The 19,399-nt window shown below is 41.0% G+C and overlaps 1 protein-coding gene across 1 annotated transcript; it reads left to right on the top strand.

Annotated features, from left to right (window-relative positions):
* The first annotated feature begins 16,708 nt into the window (after positions 1-16,708).
* Positions 16,709-18,944, top strand: LOC122562471 (hydroxycarboxylic acid receptor 1-like). Its single transcript, XM_043715311.2, has one exon. It carries the CDS (start codon positions 16,729-16,731, stop codon positions 17,800-17,802), a length of 1,074 nt encoding a protein of 357 aa, XP_043571246.1. The 5' UTR covers positions 16,709-16,728; the 3' UTR covers positions 17,803-18,944.
* Positions 18,945-19,399: the final 455 nt, after the last annotated feature.

Genomic DNA, 19,399 nt, shown 5'->3' on the forward strand with positions numbered 1-19,399 from the left:
AAAAATATCCTGGTATTTTCCCAGACTGTGTCGTAACAAGATTCTACTATCATAGGTGACAGCACGAAGGAAAAACTAAAGAGAAAGACGAAAGAGTTGAGGTTCAGTTAGTGGACCACCCTGCTTGACGTATTGGTGTAGGAAAAACCTACAGAGGGTCAGACAGAAGTGTTTAGTCCTGAAAGGCTCAGGGACTTGCAACAGAAAGACAAGACGATAAAAGATATATATGTGGATGCGTACTCTGGAAAGGAGGCAGAGATTATTCCAGAGGGTTATTATGTTAAAGATAGAATACTAAGACGGAAATGGAGACTATGGCAGGTTAGTGCAGAGGAGAAATGGGCCGAAGTGCACAAGATTATGTTGCCAGTAACATACAGACAAGAGTAGTTATGGATAGCACATGAACTACGTGGAGGGTCAACTATGGGTACAAAAGACTCAGGCTAAGGTACAAAAACATTTTTATTGGCCTGGAATGCATAAGGACATGGTTAACTTTTGCTGTACATGTCATACACGCAAATGGTAGGTGCACCACAGGTGGTAATAAAACCAGCACCTTTGTTGCCAATTCTTGCATTTGAAGAATCTTTCACGCAGGTTATAATTGATTGTGTATGTCTCCCCCCATCCCTGAGAACTAAAAGTGGGAATCAGTAATTGTTAACCATAATGGATGTATCTACCAGATTTCCAGAGGCAATTCCATTATAGAGTATCAAGGCAAAAGGTGTGGTAGAAGAGTTAGTAGCTTTCTTCACACAGGATGGGCTACCCAGAGAGATTCAGTCGGACTAAGGATCAAATTTTACTCCTAGGCTGTTTGAGGAGGTTATGGACAGCTTAGATGTACAGCACTTTAAATCAGTGCGTATCATCCTAAATCCCAGGGAGCTTTAGAAAGGTAGCTTAGAACTTGAAGACTATGTTGAGAGCATACTGTCAGGATTACCTGAATGATTGGGATAAAGGTATCGCATTCATATTGTTTGCCATTAGGGATGTCCCAAATGAATCTACTTAGTTTACTCCCTTTGGGTAAATAATAGGGCAAGAAGTGAGAAGCCCTTTGAAATTAATTAAAGGGAAATTGACAGGATCAAAGTTGGAGATCTCGCTCTTAGTTTATGTATCGGAAATGGGGGGCGGGGGGGGAAGATTAAATTGGGTAGGTGAGTTAGCTAAACAGCATAGAATAAAGCAAGTGGTAGATAAATCTGAGACTCAGACGTTTTCCAGAGGGGATGATGTGTTAGGACTGTTGCCAGTAATAGGAGATCCCACATTTTGGTTTGAGTATGAAGGGAGTATCCTATTTGAGGCTGTAGTCTGTGCTTTTCAGGATGGGGCTTCCCCTGTCATTTCTGTACTTTACCCAGGTCTGGCAAACCTGTCCCCATATTGTCTCTATCCAGGTTTTGTTGGGGACCCAGTGTGACCAGAAATTTGGGGTGTAAGGGTGCTTGCTTGGCAGCACTATCTATTTGCTCATTCCTTTGGAAATGCCTCAGCATGAGCTGAACATCTTGATAACTGTCGGCAGGTTGATTGGACAAAAGAGATTAGATTACTTACAGTGTGGAAACAGGCCCTTCGGCCCAACAAATCCACACCGCCCCGCCGAAGCGCAACCCACCCATACCCCTACATGTACCCCTTACCTAACACTACGGGAAATTTAGCATGGCCAATTCACCTGACCTGCACATCTTTGGACTGTGGGAGGAAACCGGAGCACCCGGAGGAAACCCACGCAGACACGGGGAGAACGTGCAAACTCCACATAGTCAGTCGCCTGAGGCGGGAATTGAACCCGGGTCTTTGGCGCTGTGAGGCAGCAGTGCTAACCACTGTGCCACCGTGCCGCCCACAATAGCATTACTATTAAGCTACCTTGGGGTGGTTAAAAATCCTCTGTTGCCACAAGGCTCCAAAATCATGGAGCACACCAAGAGCACAACGAACAGTGTTATATTAGCAGATTTTCCTTTTGCTAGGATGCCAGCATGTCAATTCTCCACATTAGCTCCAAGGTTACATTAAGGACACATCACTCCCCAGTGGCACATTTCCACAGTTAAAGCAAGTGACAGCCATTTGTCACTGGGGGATTTTGCTGTCTTGTTCCCAGTCCCAAAGGCATAATACTAGGGCTGCCTGCCCCCATTTCCAGGGTCCCCTCTGGAAAGGATTGTTCAGCAGTGGTCACCTGGTGGGCATCTGAGGTAGGTTCTGACCCCAGTGGGTATCCTGGTCCAAATCAACCCAGTCAGGGCTGGCACACAGCATTTGGGATCACGAGGGTGCTGGATATAGTTGGTTTTACCTGCAACTTGCATCATGATTCAGTCTGGTTCTGGCCATCCCAACAGAAAACCACTGCTCACCTCATTTGCCATGGAAATTCCTGGACTAGTTCATATTGTTTGATTGAATCATAACAGTGACACCAGAAGGAAAAACATTGCAAAAGCTGAAAATGTGTTGCTGGAAAAGCGCAGGTCAGGCAGCATCCAAGGAACAGGAGAATCGAGGTTTCGGGCATAAGCCCTTCTTCAGGAAGAAGGAAAGGGTGTCCAGCAGGCTAAGATAAAAGGTAGTGAGGAGGGACTTGGGGGAGGGGCATTGGAAATGCAATAGATGGAAGGAGGTCAAGGTGAGGGTGATAGGCCAGAGTGGGGTGGGGGCAGAGAGGTCAGGAAGACGGTCCTGAGTTCGAGGGATTTGACTGAGACAAGGTGGGAGGAGGGGAAGTGAGGAAACTGGAGAAATCCGAGTTCATCCCTTGTGGTTGCTAGGTAGATGAGGCGCTCTTCCTCCAATCATCGTGTTGCTATGGTCTGGCGAAGGAGGAGTCCAAGGACCTGCATGTCCTTGGTGGAGTGGGAGGGGGAGTTGAAGTGTTGAGCCGGTTGTTTGGTCCGGGTGTCCCAGAGGTGTTCTCTGAAACGTTCCGCAAGTAGGCGGCCTGTCTCCTCTATATTGGGGAGACAGGCCACCTACTTGCGGAACGTTTCAGAGAACACCTCTGGGACACCCGGACCAACCCGTGGCTCAACACTTCAACTCCCCCTCCCACTTCACCAGGGACATGCAGGTACTTGGACTCCTCCATCGCCAGACCATAGCAACACGATGCCTGGAGGAAGAGCACCTCATCTTCCACAGTCTTAAAGTTAAATGGAAAGAAACAAGTCTGAAACAAAAAAATTAAATCTGCTAGTATCATTTTCTGAAATGAATACTGTTGGTTTGAGATATTTTGGATCCCTTTATGCTTCCAGTTTTACAATATTTAACTAAATTAAAAAGTTCATGCAAGTCCTCCACTCAATGAGCAAATGTTAAAGTCAGAGGTGATTTTACTCAATGTTAGGTTTAGATTATAATTAAAACTTGAGCAGAGACCTGCTCTCATCCTGGAACAGAATGGTTCTGCACCCGAGGCCCAGATTTAATGCTACTGCTTTACTACTTTTAGTCAATTCTTTCATTAGTCCAACATGCAAGGGTGAGAGGGGTGAAAGTGATCTTTGGCAGTAGCATGAAGTTATGGGGAGTTTGAGAGCAAGTTTATTTTGATATCAAATGGTGCAGAATCTAAAGGAGAAGACTTTTAAAAAGATTGTAATTAAGAGATAATAAAGATCCTCCATATTAAACTGATTTGAAGTTAAATAAGATTGGCTTTCATGTGAGCATAAAAGTGATTAGTTAGAAGTGGACAGTAGGGCAGTCATGGCCTGTAAAGAAGAAGAGTGATATTTCATAATCACTGATGTTCCTTAACCTGAAAAGAAATCTCAAATTTTCAAAATGCAAATCAAATTTAAAAAGTCCTGGATCTCGAGCTCCAGGGAACATCAACAATCAAGTGTGCATTCAAAACAGATTACAAAGGGTTAAACTTTCTGCTAGCTACAGGGAATCAGCGCCGAGTCAGTCTCCCTCTCTTGCACACACGAACATTTTCCAGATTTCTTCTTATCTCAATTTTTAGCTTTTGTTTATTCCTGGCTTGTAAGGGTACTGAGACAGTCACATTACAGAACAGTCAAAGTTAGGGAGTTTAGCCTCCTAAACTCTGGTTGTGACACATGGCTGCTTAACGAAGTGTACAACATCTAAATGCGCCTCAGTCATTCTATTTGCAATTCTGACTATTTTCAAGGCAAGTTGTTCGAGCCTCTACATTAGTCCACAACTCAGGGGAAATACAACAGAGTCTTTAATAGTTGTCAGAGGTGTCCCTATGCTAAATTCATTAAAAGTCTGGACATCCTGAAGCAAACAGCTATAATTACTGCAGCCCTTCTCTTGCATTTAGAGTTCAGTGATCCCATTACCCTGGAAGCAAAAACAAGCAAAGAACAAAATACCAAATCAAACAGAACAAAACCGAGTAGACAAACAAGACAAAGCAACAAAGCAAGATAGGTCCAGCCAAACACATACAACAGAAGCAGAGACAGACCACAGAACTCGGGATCCCGGCGAACACCGCCGAATTAATCACAAAGTCCGGCGCCGTCTCCTTCAACCCCACCTTGCCCCAGCTTCTCACACTAGCACGTAGCCACAAGGGAACCCAGCTCACTACTCACTTGTTGGCTCAGAGGAGGAAAGGTCACAAACTGCCGGGGGAACATTGTAAAGTCCCCAAATGTAACCTTGCTTGCAGCAACACGTTGCTAACGGTGTCCCGATCAGATCCTGAAGGATCAAAACTAAAACTACAGCCCAAACCTACCCACTCTGGCTCGTGGCTGAGGGAAACACTGCCAGCAGTGAAAGCAACTCTCCCATTTTGTTGCAAAAATACCAACCAGGCGACTCAAGGAGGAAGTGTTTTCTCCCCGTCTTGTTGCAAAAATAAAACCCACCGACTCAGGGAGGTTCATCAAAGTAGTGAGAAAATCGAGACAACAAAAAAAAAGGAAAAGCCTGGAAACCTCATGAATAGAGGTCCTGCAGACGACGCCAACTGTTGGGGATGAAATGAATTATACAGCGGGTACTCAGTCACAGCGGTCCAATTTAGGAGAACTATAAATCGCGCCACACAAACCTTGAGTTAGTGACTGTTTATTTGTAAGCTCACAGGGAGAGACAAGTCGACCTAATGGTTGCAGGTCACTCCAGCGAGATACAGAGAGTTGTGTGATTATATAGGTTGCAATCATTAAACAAGTTAGCAAACAGTTAATTGCAGTATAATGAGTAAGTAGGAACTTTGCCCAGTCACGTAGTGTCTGGACAGTGCTAGTTGGTAGCTGATAAGCAAGTGTTAGCATTACAATGGATTCTTGTAAAAGAAGAACATTCCCATGCTGGGAAGGAGTTTCACTATAATGTGTTAGTACAGCTACAAGGTCAACCACCTCATTGAGCCGAGGAAACGTACGAGCTTAACAAGCAGACACTAATATGAGATTTATAATGGTTTCCAGGGTTTTAATATGTGACAAGGTGGCTGCTTTGGTTATAATAAATCTCCCATGGTTAGTAAACTATCTGTCTCAGGAGCAAAGAACACAGTTGAAAGGTTTGTTACTGCAGTATGGGGACATATGTAGGAATCAGATGGGGAGGACTAATGTTGTTGTACATGAAGTAGACATAGGGAGTACTGTTCCGATAAAACAACACTGCTATCAGCATAATCCTTTCAAAGCAGACAGGTCCAGAAGGAGGTGGAGGCCATACACTATGAGGAGATCATTGAACTGAGCCAAAGCAAATAGAGTTCACCAATCATAGAGTCCTACAGACATAGAGATGTATAGTACAGAAACAGACCCTTCAATCAAACTCGTCCATGCCGACCAGATAACCTAACCTAATCCTGTCCCATTTGCCAGCACTTGGTCTATATCCCTCTAACCTCTTCCTATTCATACACTCGTCCAGATGCCTTTTAAATGTTGCAATTGTACCAGCCTCCACCATGTCCTCTGCACCACCCTCTGCGTGAAAACGTTGCCCCTTAGGTCCATTTTATATCTTGCTCCTCTCACCCCAAACCTATGCCCTCTAGTTCTGGACTCTCCCACCCCAGAAAAGAGACTTTGCCTACTTACCCGATCCATGCCCCTCATGATTTTACAAACCTCTATAAGGTCACCCCTCAGCCTCAGATGCTCCAGGAAAAACAGCCCCAGCCTATTCAACCTCTCCCTATAGCTCAAATCCTCCAACCGTGGCAACATCCTTGTAGATATTTTCTGAATCCTTTCAAATTTCACAACATCCTTCCAATAGGAAGGAGTCCAGAATTGCATGCAACAATGGCCTAACCAATATCCTGTACAGCCGCAACATGACCTCCCAACTCCTATACTCAATGCTCTGAGCAATAAAGGAAAACATACCAAACGCCTTCTTCATTATCCTATCTACCTGCAACTCTATTTTCAAGGAGCTATTAACCTGCACTCCAAGTTCTATTTGTTCAGCAACACCCCCAAGGACTTTACTATTAAGTATATTAGTCCTGCTAAGATTTGCTTTCCCAAAATGCTGCACCTCACATTTATCTAAATTAAACTCCATCTGCACTTTTCGACCCATTGTCCCATCTGATCAAGATCCTGTTGTAATCTAAGATACCCTTCTTTGCTGTTCACTACACCTCCAATTTTGGTGTCACCTGCAAACTTACTAACCTCCTATGTTCACATCCAAATTGTTTATATAAATGATGAAAATTAGTGGACCCAGCTCCAATCCTTGTGGCACTCCACTGGCCACAGGCCTCAAGTCTGAAAAAAATCCCTCCACCACCACCCTCTGTCTTCTACCTTTGAGCCAGTTTTGTATCCAAATACCGAGTTCTCCCTGTATCCCATGAGATCTAACCTTACTAACCAGTCTCCCATGGGCAATCTTGTCGAATGTCTTACTGAAGTCCAAATAGATCACGTTTACCGCTCTGCCTTCATCAATCCTCTTTGTTACTTCATCAAAAAATGCAGTCAAGATCATGAGACCAGATTTCCCACACACGCAGTCAAGATCATGAGACAAGATTTCCCACGCACAAAGCCATGTTGACTATCCCTATTCAGTCCTTGCCTTTCCAAATACGTGTAAAACCTGTCCCTCAGGATTCCCTCCAACAACTTGCCCAACACCAATGTCAGGCTCACCAGTCTATGTCCTTGCCACCTTTTTAAACAATGGTACCAACCTCCAGTCTTCTGGCACCTCACCTGTGACTATCGATGATACAAATATCTCAGCAAGGGGCCAGCAATCACTTCCCTAGCTTCTCACAGAATTCTAGGGTACACCTAATCAGGTCCTGGGAATTTATCCACTTTTATGCGTTTCAAGACATCCAGCACTTCCTCCTCTGTAACATGGACATTTTTCAAGATATCGCCATCTATTTCCCCACATTATATATCTTCCATGTCCTCCTCCAAGTAAACACTGATGCAAAATACTCATTTAGTATCTCCCCCATCTCCTGCGGCTCCACACAATGGCTGCCTTGCTGATCTTTGAGGGGCCCTCTTCACTCCCTAGTTACCCTTTTGTCATTAATGTATTTGTAAATACCCTTTGGATTCTCATTAATCCTATTTGCCAAAGCTGTCCCCTTTATGCTCTCCTGATTTCCCTCTCAAGTGTACTCCTATTGCCTTTATACTCTTCTAAGGATTCACTCAATCTCTCGTCTTAGTTCCCAATACAAATGATTTTGCGTGGATTATTGGAAGGTCAACACCATTACAAAATCAGACTCATATCCAATAGCGAAATTGGATGACTGTATCGAGAAAGTTGGACATGCCAGTTACATCACGAAGTTGGACTTACTGCATGGTTACTGGCAGGTACCTTTATCAGAGATGGCGAAAGAAATTTCTGCGTTTGTAACCCCAAATGGGCTGTATCAATTCAAAGTAATGCCCTTTGCAAAAAAACACACCCGCCACATTCCAAAGATTTATGAACAGAGTTATGCTGGGTTAACAAACTGTGCAGTCTATTTGGATGATGTAGTGATCTTTAGTAAGTCCTGGAAAGATGACATGGTACAGTTGGCAGACTCTTTGGACAACTACGAGAAGCAAAACTGGTAATAACCTGAAATAAAACTGGATTCACGAAAGCAGAGGTGATGTTCCTGGGACATAACATTATTTATGGATGGTCATGACGCCATGGAATACAAAGACGAAAGCCAATGAGGAATTTCCATGACCAACCTCGAAGAAAGAGATGTTTTAATTCTTGGGACTCAGTGGGTTCTATGGGAAGTTTGTTCCAAACTTCAGTAATGTCGTGGCACCATTAACAGATTTGCTGAGGAAGAACACAAAGTTTTGGTGGACAGAACCATGTCAGGAGGCGTTCGACCACTTGAAATCAATAATAACCACCACATTAGTTTTAGCTACACCAAACTTTTGAAATCTCTCAAAGTTGCCATCGATGCTAGTGACATAGGAGTTGGAGCTGCACTGCTAAAGGAAGATGATATGGGATTGAAATCCCAGTTGGTTACTTTTCAAAGAAACTCAACATCCACCAGAGGAAATACTCCACGACCGAAGCAGAACTGTTGAGTTTAGTACTGGCCTTACAACATTTTAATGTGTATGTCACGAATAATGTGTCAGAGATAGTTGTGTACATGGATCACAATCCTCTTACATTCTTGGAATGCTTTAAAAGTAAGAATATAAAACTATTCCATTGGAGTCTTCTGTTATAGACTTTTAATTTACACATTGTACATGTTGCAGGTCATAAGAGTGTAATCACAGATGCATTATTGTGGATTTAACTGGTAAAGTATAGATGAGATTGGTATCTATTCAATGTTATATGTACATGGGAAGAAGTTAATATGAACTTAGATTAAAGCTATATGTATGTCATGATACTGTGGTTGAGGAATAGAAGAAAAATGAAGCCATCTTTTCATTATGATGGTTCATTCTTTACTTAAGGGGAAGATGTTATGAAGATAGATGTGTACTATACCTTTAAGAGGGGGAGGAAGCTAGCAAGGATGGATCGAAAACACAGAGAGTGCTGAACAAGGTTAAAATGTAACACTTGGTTGAAACAATAGCTGGAGTTGTGTTGCCATGGAACAAAAACAAATTCAAATTTGGCCAATCAGTTTAAATTATGTCCCAGATACCAAAATCCAATTGAATTTGAGTTTAGTGCTTCGATGACATCAAATCAATTAAATGATCCAATGTTTTGTAGTATAAAACTGAACATTTTGAACAATTGGGGGAGAACTACCAAGCACCAACAAATATAGACTGCTTTCTCTTTGAAAGGTACCTGTCTAGAAGATAGGTTGTGCAGCAGAAGACTGAAGAAGAGATGACCCAGAAAAACCCAGAGGAAAATCTACAGAGGAAAATCTGCAGAGGAAAATTGACAAAGCTGACTGGTTTTGAAACGTGATTTTGTTTTTTGTAAATCTTAATCAGACCTGTATTGTAGAGTGGGTGGTAAAAGACAGGGTTAAGAGAAACGAGTTGTAAATTGTGGTTTTAATGTTCTCTGTTGGACTTAAATAATAAAATTGTTAATTTTTACTTTAATTAGTGAAATCTGGGATAATTCTTTGCCTCTCGAAATTTAACAGATTAGGGCATGAGATGAGCTTCTTTGTGTGGCATGTTTAAATTAGCAGGGCGGTTTACCCCATGTCATATCAATGCAGGTACAGCAAATGATTAAGGTGACTAATGGAATGCTCTCCTTTATTACAGAAGGAATGGAACATCAAAGTAATTATGTTATTCTTCGGGTAGGTAGGTGTTTAAAGAGGTTTTACTGGACTGACACTTGAAATGAATGGGTTGTCTTATGAGGAAAGATTGGACAGGCTGAGCTTGTTTTCACTGGAGTTTATAGGATCCTGACTGGTCTTGAAAGTTAGACGTGGAAAAGATTTTTACTCTTGTGTGTGAGTGCAGAATTAATGGACACTGTATTGAAAATAAGGGTTGCCTTTTAAGATAGAGGTGAGGGAATTTATTTTTCTCTCAGTTGTAAAGTCAGGAGCTGATAAATACAATAAGTGAGTCGGACGGAAATGTGGAGAGGGTCAAACCTGATGGTTTTGATGGAGACTGCAATGCAGAAAGGGTAATGAAGATTTCGGAGGTGGTCACCTGGAATAACAGGCAGAGCCTGAAACTCACGCCTTTCAGTGCAATCTGATAAGCCTTCCATTTTCATCTGATTCACAATTGTGTCATAAATATTACAAATAGCAGCAGAATGGATGGAGCAAGTTTTTTTTTGACTACGACAGGGGGCTCTCCACTTTGGGAATTGTAAGACACTTCAAGGGCCAACTACTTTTATCAGATCCTCAAAGATCCACAATTAAATACATATGAAACACAAAATCTCATTTGTGCGCCAATTCTTCATATTTGTATTTAGATGAATAAAAATAAGAAGAATTAGTGGCAATGAATCTATCCAAGACATCGCAGGTGGTTCCAGTGGACCCAACTACTGCAAATATAATGCTGCTTGACTTTTCTTTTTTCATCATGTAACAGCAGAGTTGGTTTTCAATAATACACCATACACAAATAAAAAAGAAAAGGAAAGAAATTACAATTACAAATTACTTAACAATCAGAGGAGTGGCATTAATTTGCATGAATTAGGTTCATTAAGTCAATGTCCGATAAGGAATTTGCAGTTCAATGCTTTTCCAGAAGATGTTTCCAAAGGAGGTTGATGCAGTTCAAGATCTAACAATATAGTGCTTGCAGACAAGGAATTTGTTCATTTCTCTGGTGAAACTTAGAAATCTTTCTAAAAATCAGATTTTGAGAAAGGTTGTGTTAAGATGTGTATTCTTTCCTTACTTAAAATGCAGTCTGTGAAAAGAAATCAAAGCTGTACTAGCATAAATCTATTCAAAACCAGGTGATTCAGTCGTGTGGTTGAGGCTCCCAGTTGTGGCTACTCAGGTAACAAAGTGATCTTGATATCTACAACACATTCTGTGTTGTAGGAGATAATGGTGTAGGTCCATCTAATTCTTTATGCACGTCCGTATAAATATGAGAGACAGAACTCCCAAATTCCACTATTTAAAGAAAATAATGTCAATTTATTCCTTAACTCTAAAAGTGAACATTAAACAACAACTATTCACAACTCTCAGCACCCCCTTTCTTTTAACGGTTTATTATCTGCCTCCAACTCTATAACAATATGCTGTTCCAATAAAACACTTTTTAAAATTACATCAACATAATTTCAAAACCATGCAGCAGCTGTCATCATCATTGTCTTTCTTCTTCTGGCCGAAGATCTCCCTGGGTTGTCTTCTTTATTTTACTGTGAATATGTTTTATATGACAAAGTATCTTTGATAGAGAGTGTTTCAATGGCAGTTGCTCGGTCTGACCTTTAAAATGCCTGTTTTTTTTTTATACCACCTACATCAGATTGTCTCATCGGTTGATGTTGGCAAAACAATAAATTCAAACTCGATCGTGTTTAGTATCCTGGGGCATAATTTAAACTGATTGGTTAAATTCAAATTGTTGTCAAAACAGCAACCAACTCAGGTATCTATTTCAGAGCCAAATGTTACATTTTTTTCAATTTTCCAGTATACTCTAAGACTGCTCTTGTAAGTTCTCAGTGCAAAACAGCATTCAATCTCTCTTAAAGGTGCAGTATACACCTTCAACTTCATAACACTACCATGATGATATCATATAGACCTGTAAGTAAAGAAATTTAGGATTTTAATGGAGTTAGACTTAACAACTGCTCCTCCACAAAGTCTCTGTAAAAATGTTTAACATATCAATGTAACCTGGAACCACTTACTAACATGCAATAAGTAACCAGTTCTGAAGAAGGGTCACTGGGCCTGAAACATTGACTCTGCTTTCTCTTCACAGATGTTAGTCATGTTGTGGAGGAGCCGGTGTTGGACTGAGGTGGACAAAGTTAAAAATCACACAACACCAAATTATAGTCTAACAGGTAAATTTGGAAGCATTAGCTTTCAGAGCTCTGCTCCTTCATCAGGTAACTGTGGAGGACCTGATTCACAGCTACCTGATGTCTGATTTTTAACTTCACAGATGTTGCCAGACTTGCTGAGTTTCTCCAGCAATTTCTGTTTTTGTATATTCGTATGTTTCCATATTTTGTTAACTGCAGGACACTCTTCTAATTAGAGTAGGAAATTGATTTCCTCTACCACACCAGACCAAGCAGGTATTTATTTTCCTACACTTTTGCCTTCAAAAAGAGCAGCAGCTCATCCAATGAAGTGAGTCTTTACCAGTTCTCAAAGAAGCTACTATTTAGTCACGACCCCCACCCTTCTGCCATAGTAGCTTAACCTATAACTTAATGAGCAACAGAGCGAAACAGTTAACAACTGTGAAATGGTTATTCACTGCATTCTTAGTGTACATCAGCTGTGTACAATTCTATTTATTATAAACTAAAAATGTGAAGCACCTTTTCATAAATGAACTGATGAAGATGTATGGAAATTTCTAGTGTGTATTAATATAAAGGAAGTTGGAAGATGGGGAAGTCCATTACACCTTGAAAGGACAAAGTGCCAGAAGCGAAATTTCCAAGAAATTATGAGCCATTGTCTTAATTCAGCTTTGAGTGAAATTGACAAAGATAGAGAAATGCTGAATGAATATAAGTCAGAGACACTAAGAGTTCACACGGATGTAGAAATGTAAAGGAATAATTTTTAACCCACTAACATTTATGATAGTGGAATGGTTAGAATAACACAGGGCAATAGTTGGTATTACAACTTTCAGGGGTACTGCACTGGAAACCATGTCCCACTATACCCAGAGTTGTCACAAAACTTCAACATTTTATGAAGTCACAAAGTACCTGACTCAAATTGATAGAAAGCATGAACCAGGCTCCTACACTGAAGCAGAACCATTATTTTTTTACCGGCAATTAGACTCTAGTAACAGGTAAACAATTATAAACTTTTGGCATATAACATTACTAATTAAAACTTTAATACTCTTCTAAATACCTCACCCCCCACACCACCCCACCCCCCCAACCCCCACACACACAGACAGACAGACAGACAAATAGATGAGGAAGATAGGTTATGGGGTAGGTGGTAAAAACTGGAGTGCAAGTTCAGTCGTCTTTGTTTCCAGGTTCTATTGGTGAGATGCTTTTACTGACTTTTCTGCTGGCCTGCTCAATGCTTTATTGCCATCTTTCTTCAGGAGCTTCACTGGTTGGTAAGAGACACAAGGTGGCTGGTTCACTTATAAAAAGTCTCTGAATTATCAGTTGTAAGTCACAGCTTACAATAACAGTTGCAGGGAAGTTAAACTGGTTTTCTTCAGGTTTACAGTGAGGTTTGACTGTAGAGCTTCTCAGTCAGAGAAGAAGTGAACACTTCTCCCTCTCTGCCTATAACCTTTCTCAGTTCTAAGCTTTTCAGTTATCTCAGAACTAATTACATAGTTTTTAGCTGGTTTTGGTTGTGAAGGCTCAAGACCTACACTTACCTGGGACTCAGAGACAGCACTGTATAGAAGCAGTGTGGAGTGGGAACGTAAAATAGATAGGAGGCATGTAATTATCTGTGACTTAGCCTACAGTGGACCCATGTGGGAGCAGCACAAAGTAAGAAAGCTCAAATAGCATTCATAACCTACACTCACTTGAGTCTTGAAAACCACACAACCATCATTCAGCTGCTTGCAACTGACCTGCATTAAGTTACAAAAAAAATCAAGTAAGTGAAGAACAGGGTCAATATCATCAATGGACTGCCTGTATTGCATCTCCAGTTTCTAAACAATAATATAGAGTGCATTGCTGAATCACTCCAGCTTTCCAGCTGAGAGCCACTGCTTCCTGTATGGCTGCCTGCCACGGCTGCTTTTCTCTGTGCATCTGCACTCCTGCTGGGAACTCAGCGGGTACCTGTTTTTTGTTAGTCCTCTAATTGCCAGGGCCAGTGATATTTGTCCCTCACCCAGGTGTGGAATTGTCAGAATCTGGAACTCACATTGCGATCTTATAGAGCTCCATGATCCAGGAGGCAGTAACTGATAATGGTCCCTCCAATGTGCCTATGCAATTGTCTGGGGAGGTAAAGGAATTCTGCTTTGCAGGAGTCAGGCTAGTCCTCTGGAGGGGAAGTGTACATGTAAAACCTGAGATACTGGAAGTGTTGCAGTCACTGATTGATGATGATATTTGATACTTGGTTATTGTGACGATTTCAGGGAGATGACAAGATATAATTATTCAGCTGTCAGGACATGGATATCTCCGCATCCCTGCAGGGGTGGATGCTGGCTTTCCTCCTGCTAAGGCAGGTATCTTTTCATCAGAGGGGTGAGGACACCGAAATCAGGCAGCCCACCATCTGTCTTACATCGCTCCACCTTGCTATGGGGTGACTTCTCCTTTAATGATATAAAGGGGTTGAATAAGTAAGATTGTAGACCGGGTGTGCAGCAGGCAGTGAGGGAACCCAGAGAGAAATACACAGCCGATCACATCTCTACCAATGCACCAGCCATGGATGCAGCCGCTTAAAGTCTAGACAGGACAGACTCCATTACTGAGCTGCTTTCTTCACCCACTGCAGTGTGTAGGGGGAATGTACTCCTGACATTCTTCCTTCTTTCCCAGGTCAGATTCAACCCACAATAAACTTGCAATTATACAGCACCTTACATGATCTCTGGGTGTCTCAAAGCACTTAACATCCAACGGATTTTATTTTTGTCTCAGATGCAGTTTTATGTTCAAACTCATTCTCAACTACTGTGAACAAGCTTTAATCTTCCAATATTCAAGAAATGAATCTTGATACCGAACATGAACTGTGAGCAATCTTCCTCCAATGCAGATTAAATTAAGTGTAGAACCTCCCTACACAAAAATGGTGAATGTACACAGTACCAGAATCATTTAAAGACAGAAGAGTTGGTTTGCTCAATGCTTGAGGTTATGCACAAACTTCCAGTGAGTTGTCAGTTTGCCCTTTCAGCACAATTTATTTCCCAATAGTTCAGAAAATAATTTCCAAATTATTAGCTTCACTCTAAGTGCAGACCAAATTGAGACCAGTTTCCATGAAGAACCATAAGTATTCTGTCAGCTTCAATGATAAAGAAATCACGAACAGCAAACATCCATTATCGATTCTCTATCAAAACATTTCAACACAGACCAATATAAATCACTTACATTCCCTTTCAATACAATATTCAAATTTCTGACCACTCAGTATTTTAATAGCCATTTGTAAAAACTAAATGTACTTTAATCAGTCTGGACTACTTAGTCATAAATGTATGCTTAAGGTTTTCAAGGAGTGGCTATCCCTATCTCAGAGAACTCTGCTGTATTGGAAAATGTAGGGTGTGATGGACTTTCAAGTTCACTCAAAGTTGAATTATGACAATTGATAGTAATTTCTTGGAAACTTCAGTTCTGGCACCTTTTCCTTTGAAAGTGTGATGGATTTCCCCATCTTTCAACTTCCTTACTGTAATGCACTAAAAATATCCATACATCTTCATCAGTTCATTTATGAAAAGGTACTTTGCATTTTTAGTGGTGGTGGAGGGTTGTTTTTTGGAATGGAGGCATGTGACTAGTGGTGTGGCACAAGGATTGGTGCTAAGTTCACTGCTTTTTGTCAATTATGTACATGACTTGATGTGAATATAGGAGATATGGTTGTAAAGTTTGCAGATGACACCAGAATACAACAGGATGTTGATCAGTTTGGCAGGTGGTCTGAGGAGTTTAATTTAGATAAGTATGTGGTGTTGACTTTTGGAAAGGCAAATCAGTGCAGGTCTTATGCACTTAATGTTAGGGCCTTGGGGAATGTTGCTGAGCAAAGACACCTTGGGGTGGAAGTTCACAGTTCCTTGAAAATGAAAATAGACAGGGTGATGAGGAAGATGTTTGGTGTGCTTGCTCTTTATTGATCAGTGCGTTGAATATAGAAGTTCAGATGTCATGTTGTGGCTGTATAAGACATTGGTTAGGCCATTTTCGGAATACTGTGTTCAATTCTTGTCTCCCATGATGTTGTTTGAAAGATGTTGTGAAAAGTGAAATCGTGCCAAAAAGATTTACAAAGATGTTGCTGGAGTTGAAGCGTTTGTGCTGTAGGGAGAAGCTGAATAGGCTGAGTTTATTTTCCCTGAAACATTGGAGACTGAGGGGTGACCTTACACAGGTTTATAAAATCATGAGAGGCATGGATAGAGTGAAGAGGCAAGGTCTTTTCCCAGAATAGGGAGTCCAGAACTAGATAACATAGGTTTCAGGTGAGAGGGGAAATATTCAAAAGGGACCTAAGGGACAACTCTTTCAAGCAGACTATGGTGCATGTATGAAATGATCTGCTAAAGGACTTGATGAAAGCTGGTACTACAAGAACATTTAGAAAGAATCAGGATGGGAACATGAATAAGAAGGTTTAGGAGGATATGGACCAAATACTGGCAAATGGGAACGGATTAATTTAGGACATCTGGTCTGCTTGGTCAAGTTCGTGCTGCACAAGTCTATGCTTCTATGACCGCAACTTTAGTAGAGCGCCGCCCCAATCTGTAATATAACATGGGGAAGTTCTGTATATAAAGGGTGGCTTTCAGTTCATTGACTCATGTCTGTGACTGCGTGGCTGAGTTTATCACAATCCTACCAACAATGGGCAACTTGACTTCGTCGTGTGCTTTAGTCAAAGAAGTCAATGCATCCTACAATGCACCAATAATACTTGTAACCTTTATCCTGGGATTTATTGGAAACGTCGTTGCTTTATGGATCTTCAGTTTTCATGTGAAATCTTGGAAACCAAACACAGTTTATTCACTGAACCTGGCAATTGCAGACACTATGTTAATCTGCTGTTTACCATTTCGAGGAGATTACTATATCCGGGGGAAGAACTGGATTTATGGAGATGTTCCTTGTCGTCTAAAGATATTTTTTATTTCCTTAAATCGAGCGGGAAGCATCATGTTCCTCACAGCGATGGCGATCAATCGGTATTTTAAAGTGGTCCACCCTCACCACAGGGTGAATACGACGTCTACAAGGTGTGCAGTGAAGGTAGCCGGCAGCTTGTGGATTCTGGCCGTGGCAATCTGCTCACATCTTTTAACAGAACCTCACTCCTTCGAGCACGACGACCTGACATACTGTGAACCCTTTGACATGTCGAAGCCTCTACGTCCCATAACAATTTGGACCGATATTGTTTTTATTCTTTTCAAGTTTGCTATCCCGGCTCCGATTATCCTCTTCTCCACGTCCTGCATCATCTGGAAGTTAAACCAGATAAAAACTAAATCAAGGAGTAAATATAAACGAGCGATGAAGCTTGTGATCGCTGTGGCTGCAGTGTTTGTGCTTTGTTTCTTACCCACAAACATTGCTGTTATTGCTGTGTTAATCACGAAACTAAGAGGCGCTAAAGGCTGTAAATCATATGAGACAGCTGTTCATGTCTTTTATAATACACTATTTATGACATATCTGAACAGTGTCCTGGATCCAGTTATTTACTACTTTTCAAGTTCGAAATTCAAAAGTGCTTTAATGAAAGCAATTGCTTCTGTTAAGCGAAGTTGTTCCAAATCAGAAACTGATAGTGAGATGCATCCGACAGAAACCACCGATCAAATAGATGTGGGTCATCATTTAAAAAGGACAGCAGTCTGTAATAAGTATGAACAATCCCAGTCTATGTCTACATTGTCTGCATCATCTAACTTTTAATGATCCGATGTGTCATTAAAGTATGGTCTACATATTCTTTTCAAGTTTGCTATCCCGGCTCCGATTATCCTCTTCTCCACGTCCTGCATCATCTGGAAGTTACACATTGTTGGAAAATGCTGAAATTAAGTAGATTTTGTGATTTTTAAAACCATTTCCTCTATTTCTGGCAAAATCGTGCTAAAATAAACTGCGAATTTTGAAGTCATTATCCACGTGTAATATTTGCTTTAATTCTACAAAATAATGGAATGATTATTAGATTTTGGAATACTATTTACAGGATTTACAGTTACTATTTGCAGTTTCACTATCTGACATGGCAACTGTACCATTTAAGATGGGGGACGGATACAGAGAGTGGTGAACTCAGCCCGGACAATCACAAAGGCCAATCTCCCATCTATAGAACCCATCTACCAGGCCCATTGTCAAGGAAAGGCGCCAGTATTCTCAAAGATACATCCAACCCTGGCAATGTTTATCTACAATCTCTACCATTGGGGAGAAGGTACAGAAGCCTGAACACACTCACCAGCCGGTTTCAAAACAGTTTCTACCCTACTGTTGTTAGAATACTGAATGGACTCACAAACTCTTAACATTCGCCTGTACCTGTGTTTTTGTTTTTGCTGCTGTTTACCTATTATTTACTTATCTTTGCTACTTAACTCTGTGATCTGCCTGTATTGCTCGCAAGACAAAGCTTTTCACTGTGCCTCGGTACACGTGACAATAAATTCAATTCAATTCAATTCAATTCAGGAATCAATAGCGAATAAGGGAGGCTTGACTCATGTAAATGTCCCAACTCTTCTGGGGTCTTGGTTCATGAGCTGGGGTGGGGGATTGCCAATTTTCCCAAATGGCAGGAAAAAGACACAGAGGAGGAACAGCTGGAAATATGGAGAAAAGGTCTGCAGGATTGTTAATGTAGTCTTACCTGGATCTAGAATAATGCCAATGTGCGTTTTTCAGCTGCCTCCCACTTTACCCATCACCACATTGCCATAATTGGCACCTGTTAACTGTTCAAAAAGGACATCTGATATGGGTCGATGTTATGTAAAAAATAATCAACAAAGTCATCCAAAAATAAAATTAAGTGTAGACAATGAGAATAATCAAATGAGAGAAAATGAGTTGTGAGAAAGAGAGTAAAAGGAAGGAATATATATATTGTATTCTGTGTTTTTATTGTGATGAGCAGCAGGAATAAGGCAATGTTACTCCTATTGCTATTTTTGAAAAAATAGGGTTTGTCCTTTTTAGGACAAAAATGAAGAGAAATGTTTTTCTCGCAAAGGTTTGTGTGATGTTGGATATCTGTGCCTCAGAAGATGATGGAGATGGAGGTCATTGATTATTTTTAAGGCGCTGGTGGATTGCAAAGGTCGTCAGGGTAGATGGAAATTTGGAAATAGGCTTAGGAGAGGGAACAGTTTACTTTTGTTCCTATTCCAATTTGTTCATGTATTGGGTAAGTAACTGCAGACAGAACACCCCATTGCTTTACCAGAACTCTTACCATCTCTTACTAATCAACATTGACTGATGATTTTCAATGGTAGCATTTTTGATTTTATGAACATTCAAG

This window comes from Chiloscyllium plagiosum, unplaced genomic scaffold (genome assembly GCF_037043375.1).
Source record: "Chiloscyllium plagiosum isolate Xiang-an unplaced genomic scaffold, Cpla_swu_hap1 HiC_scaffold_24, whole genome shotgun sequence".
NCBI classification, from domain to species: Eukaryota; Metazoa; Chordata; class Chondrichthyes; order Orectolobiformes; family Hemiscylliidae; genus Chiloscyllium; species Chiloscyllium plagiosum.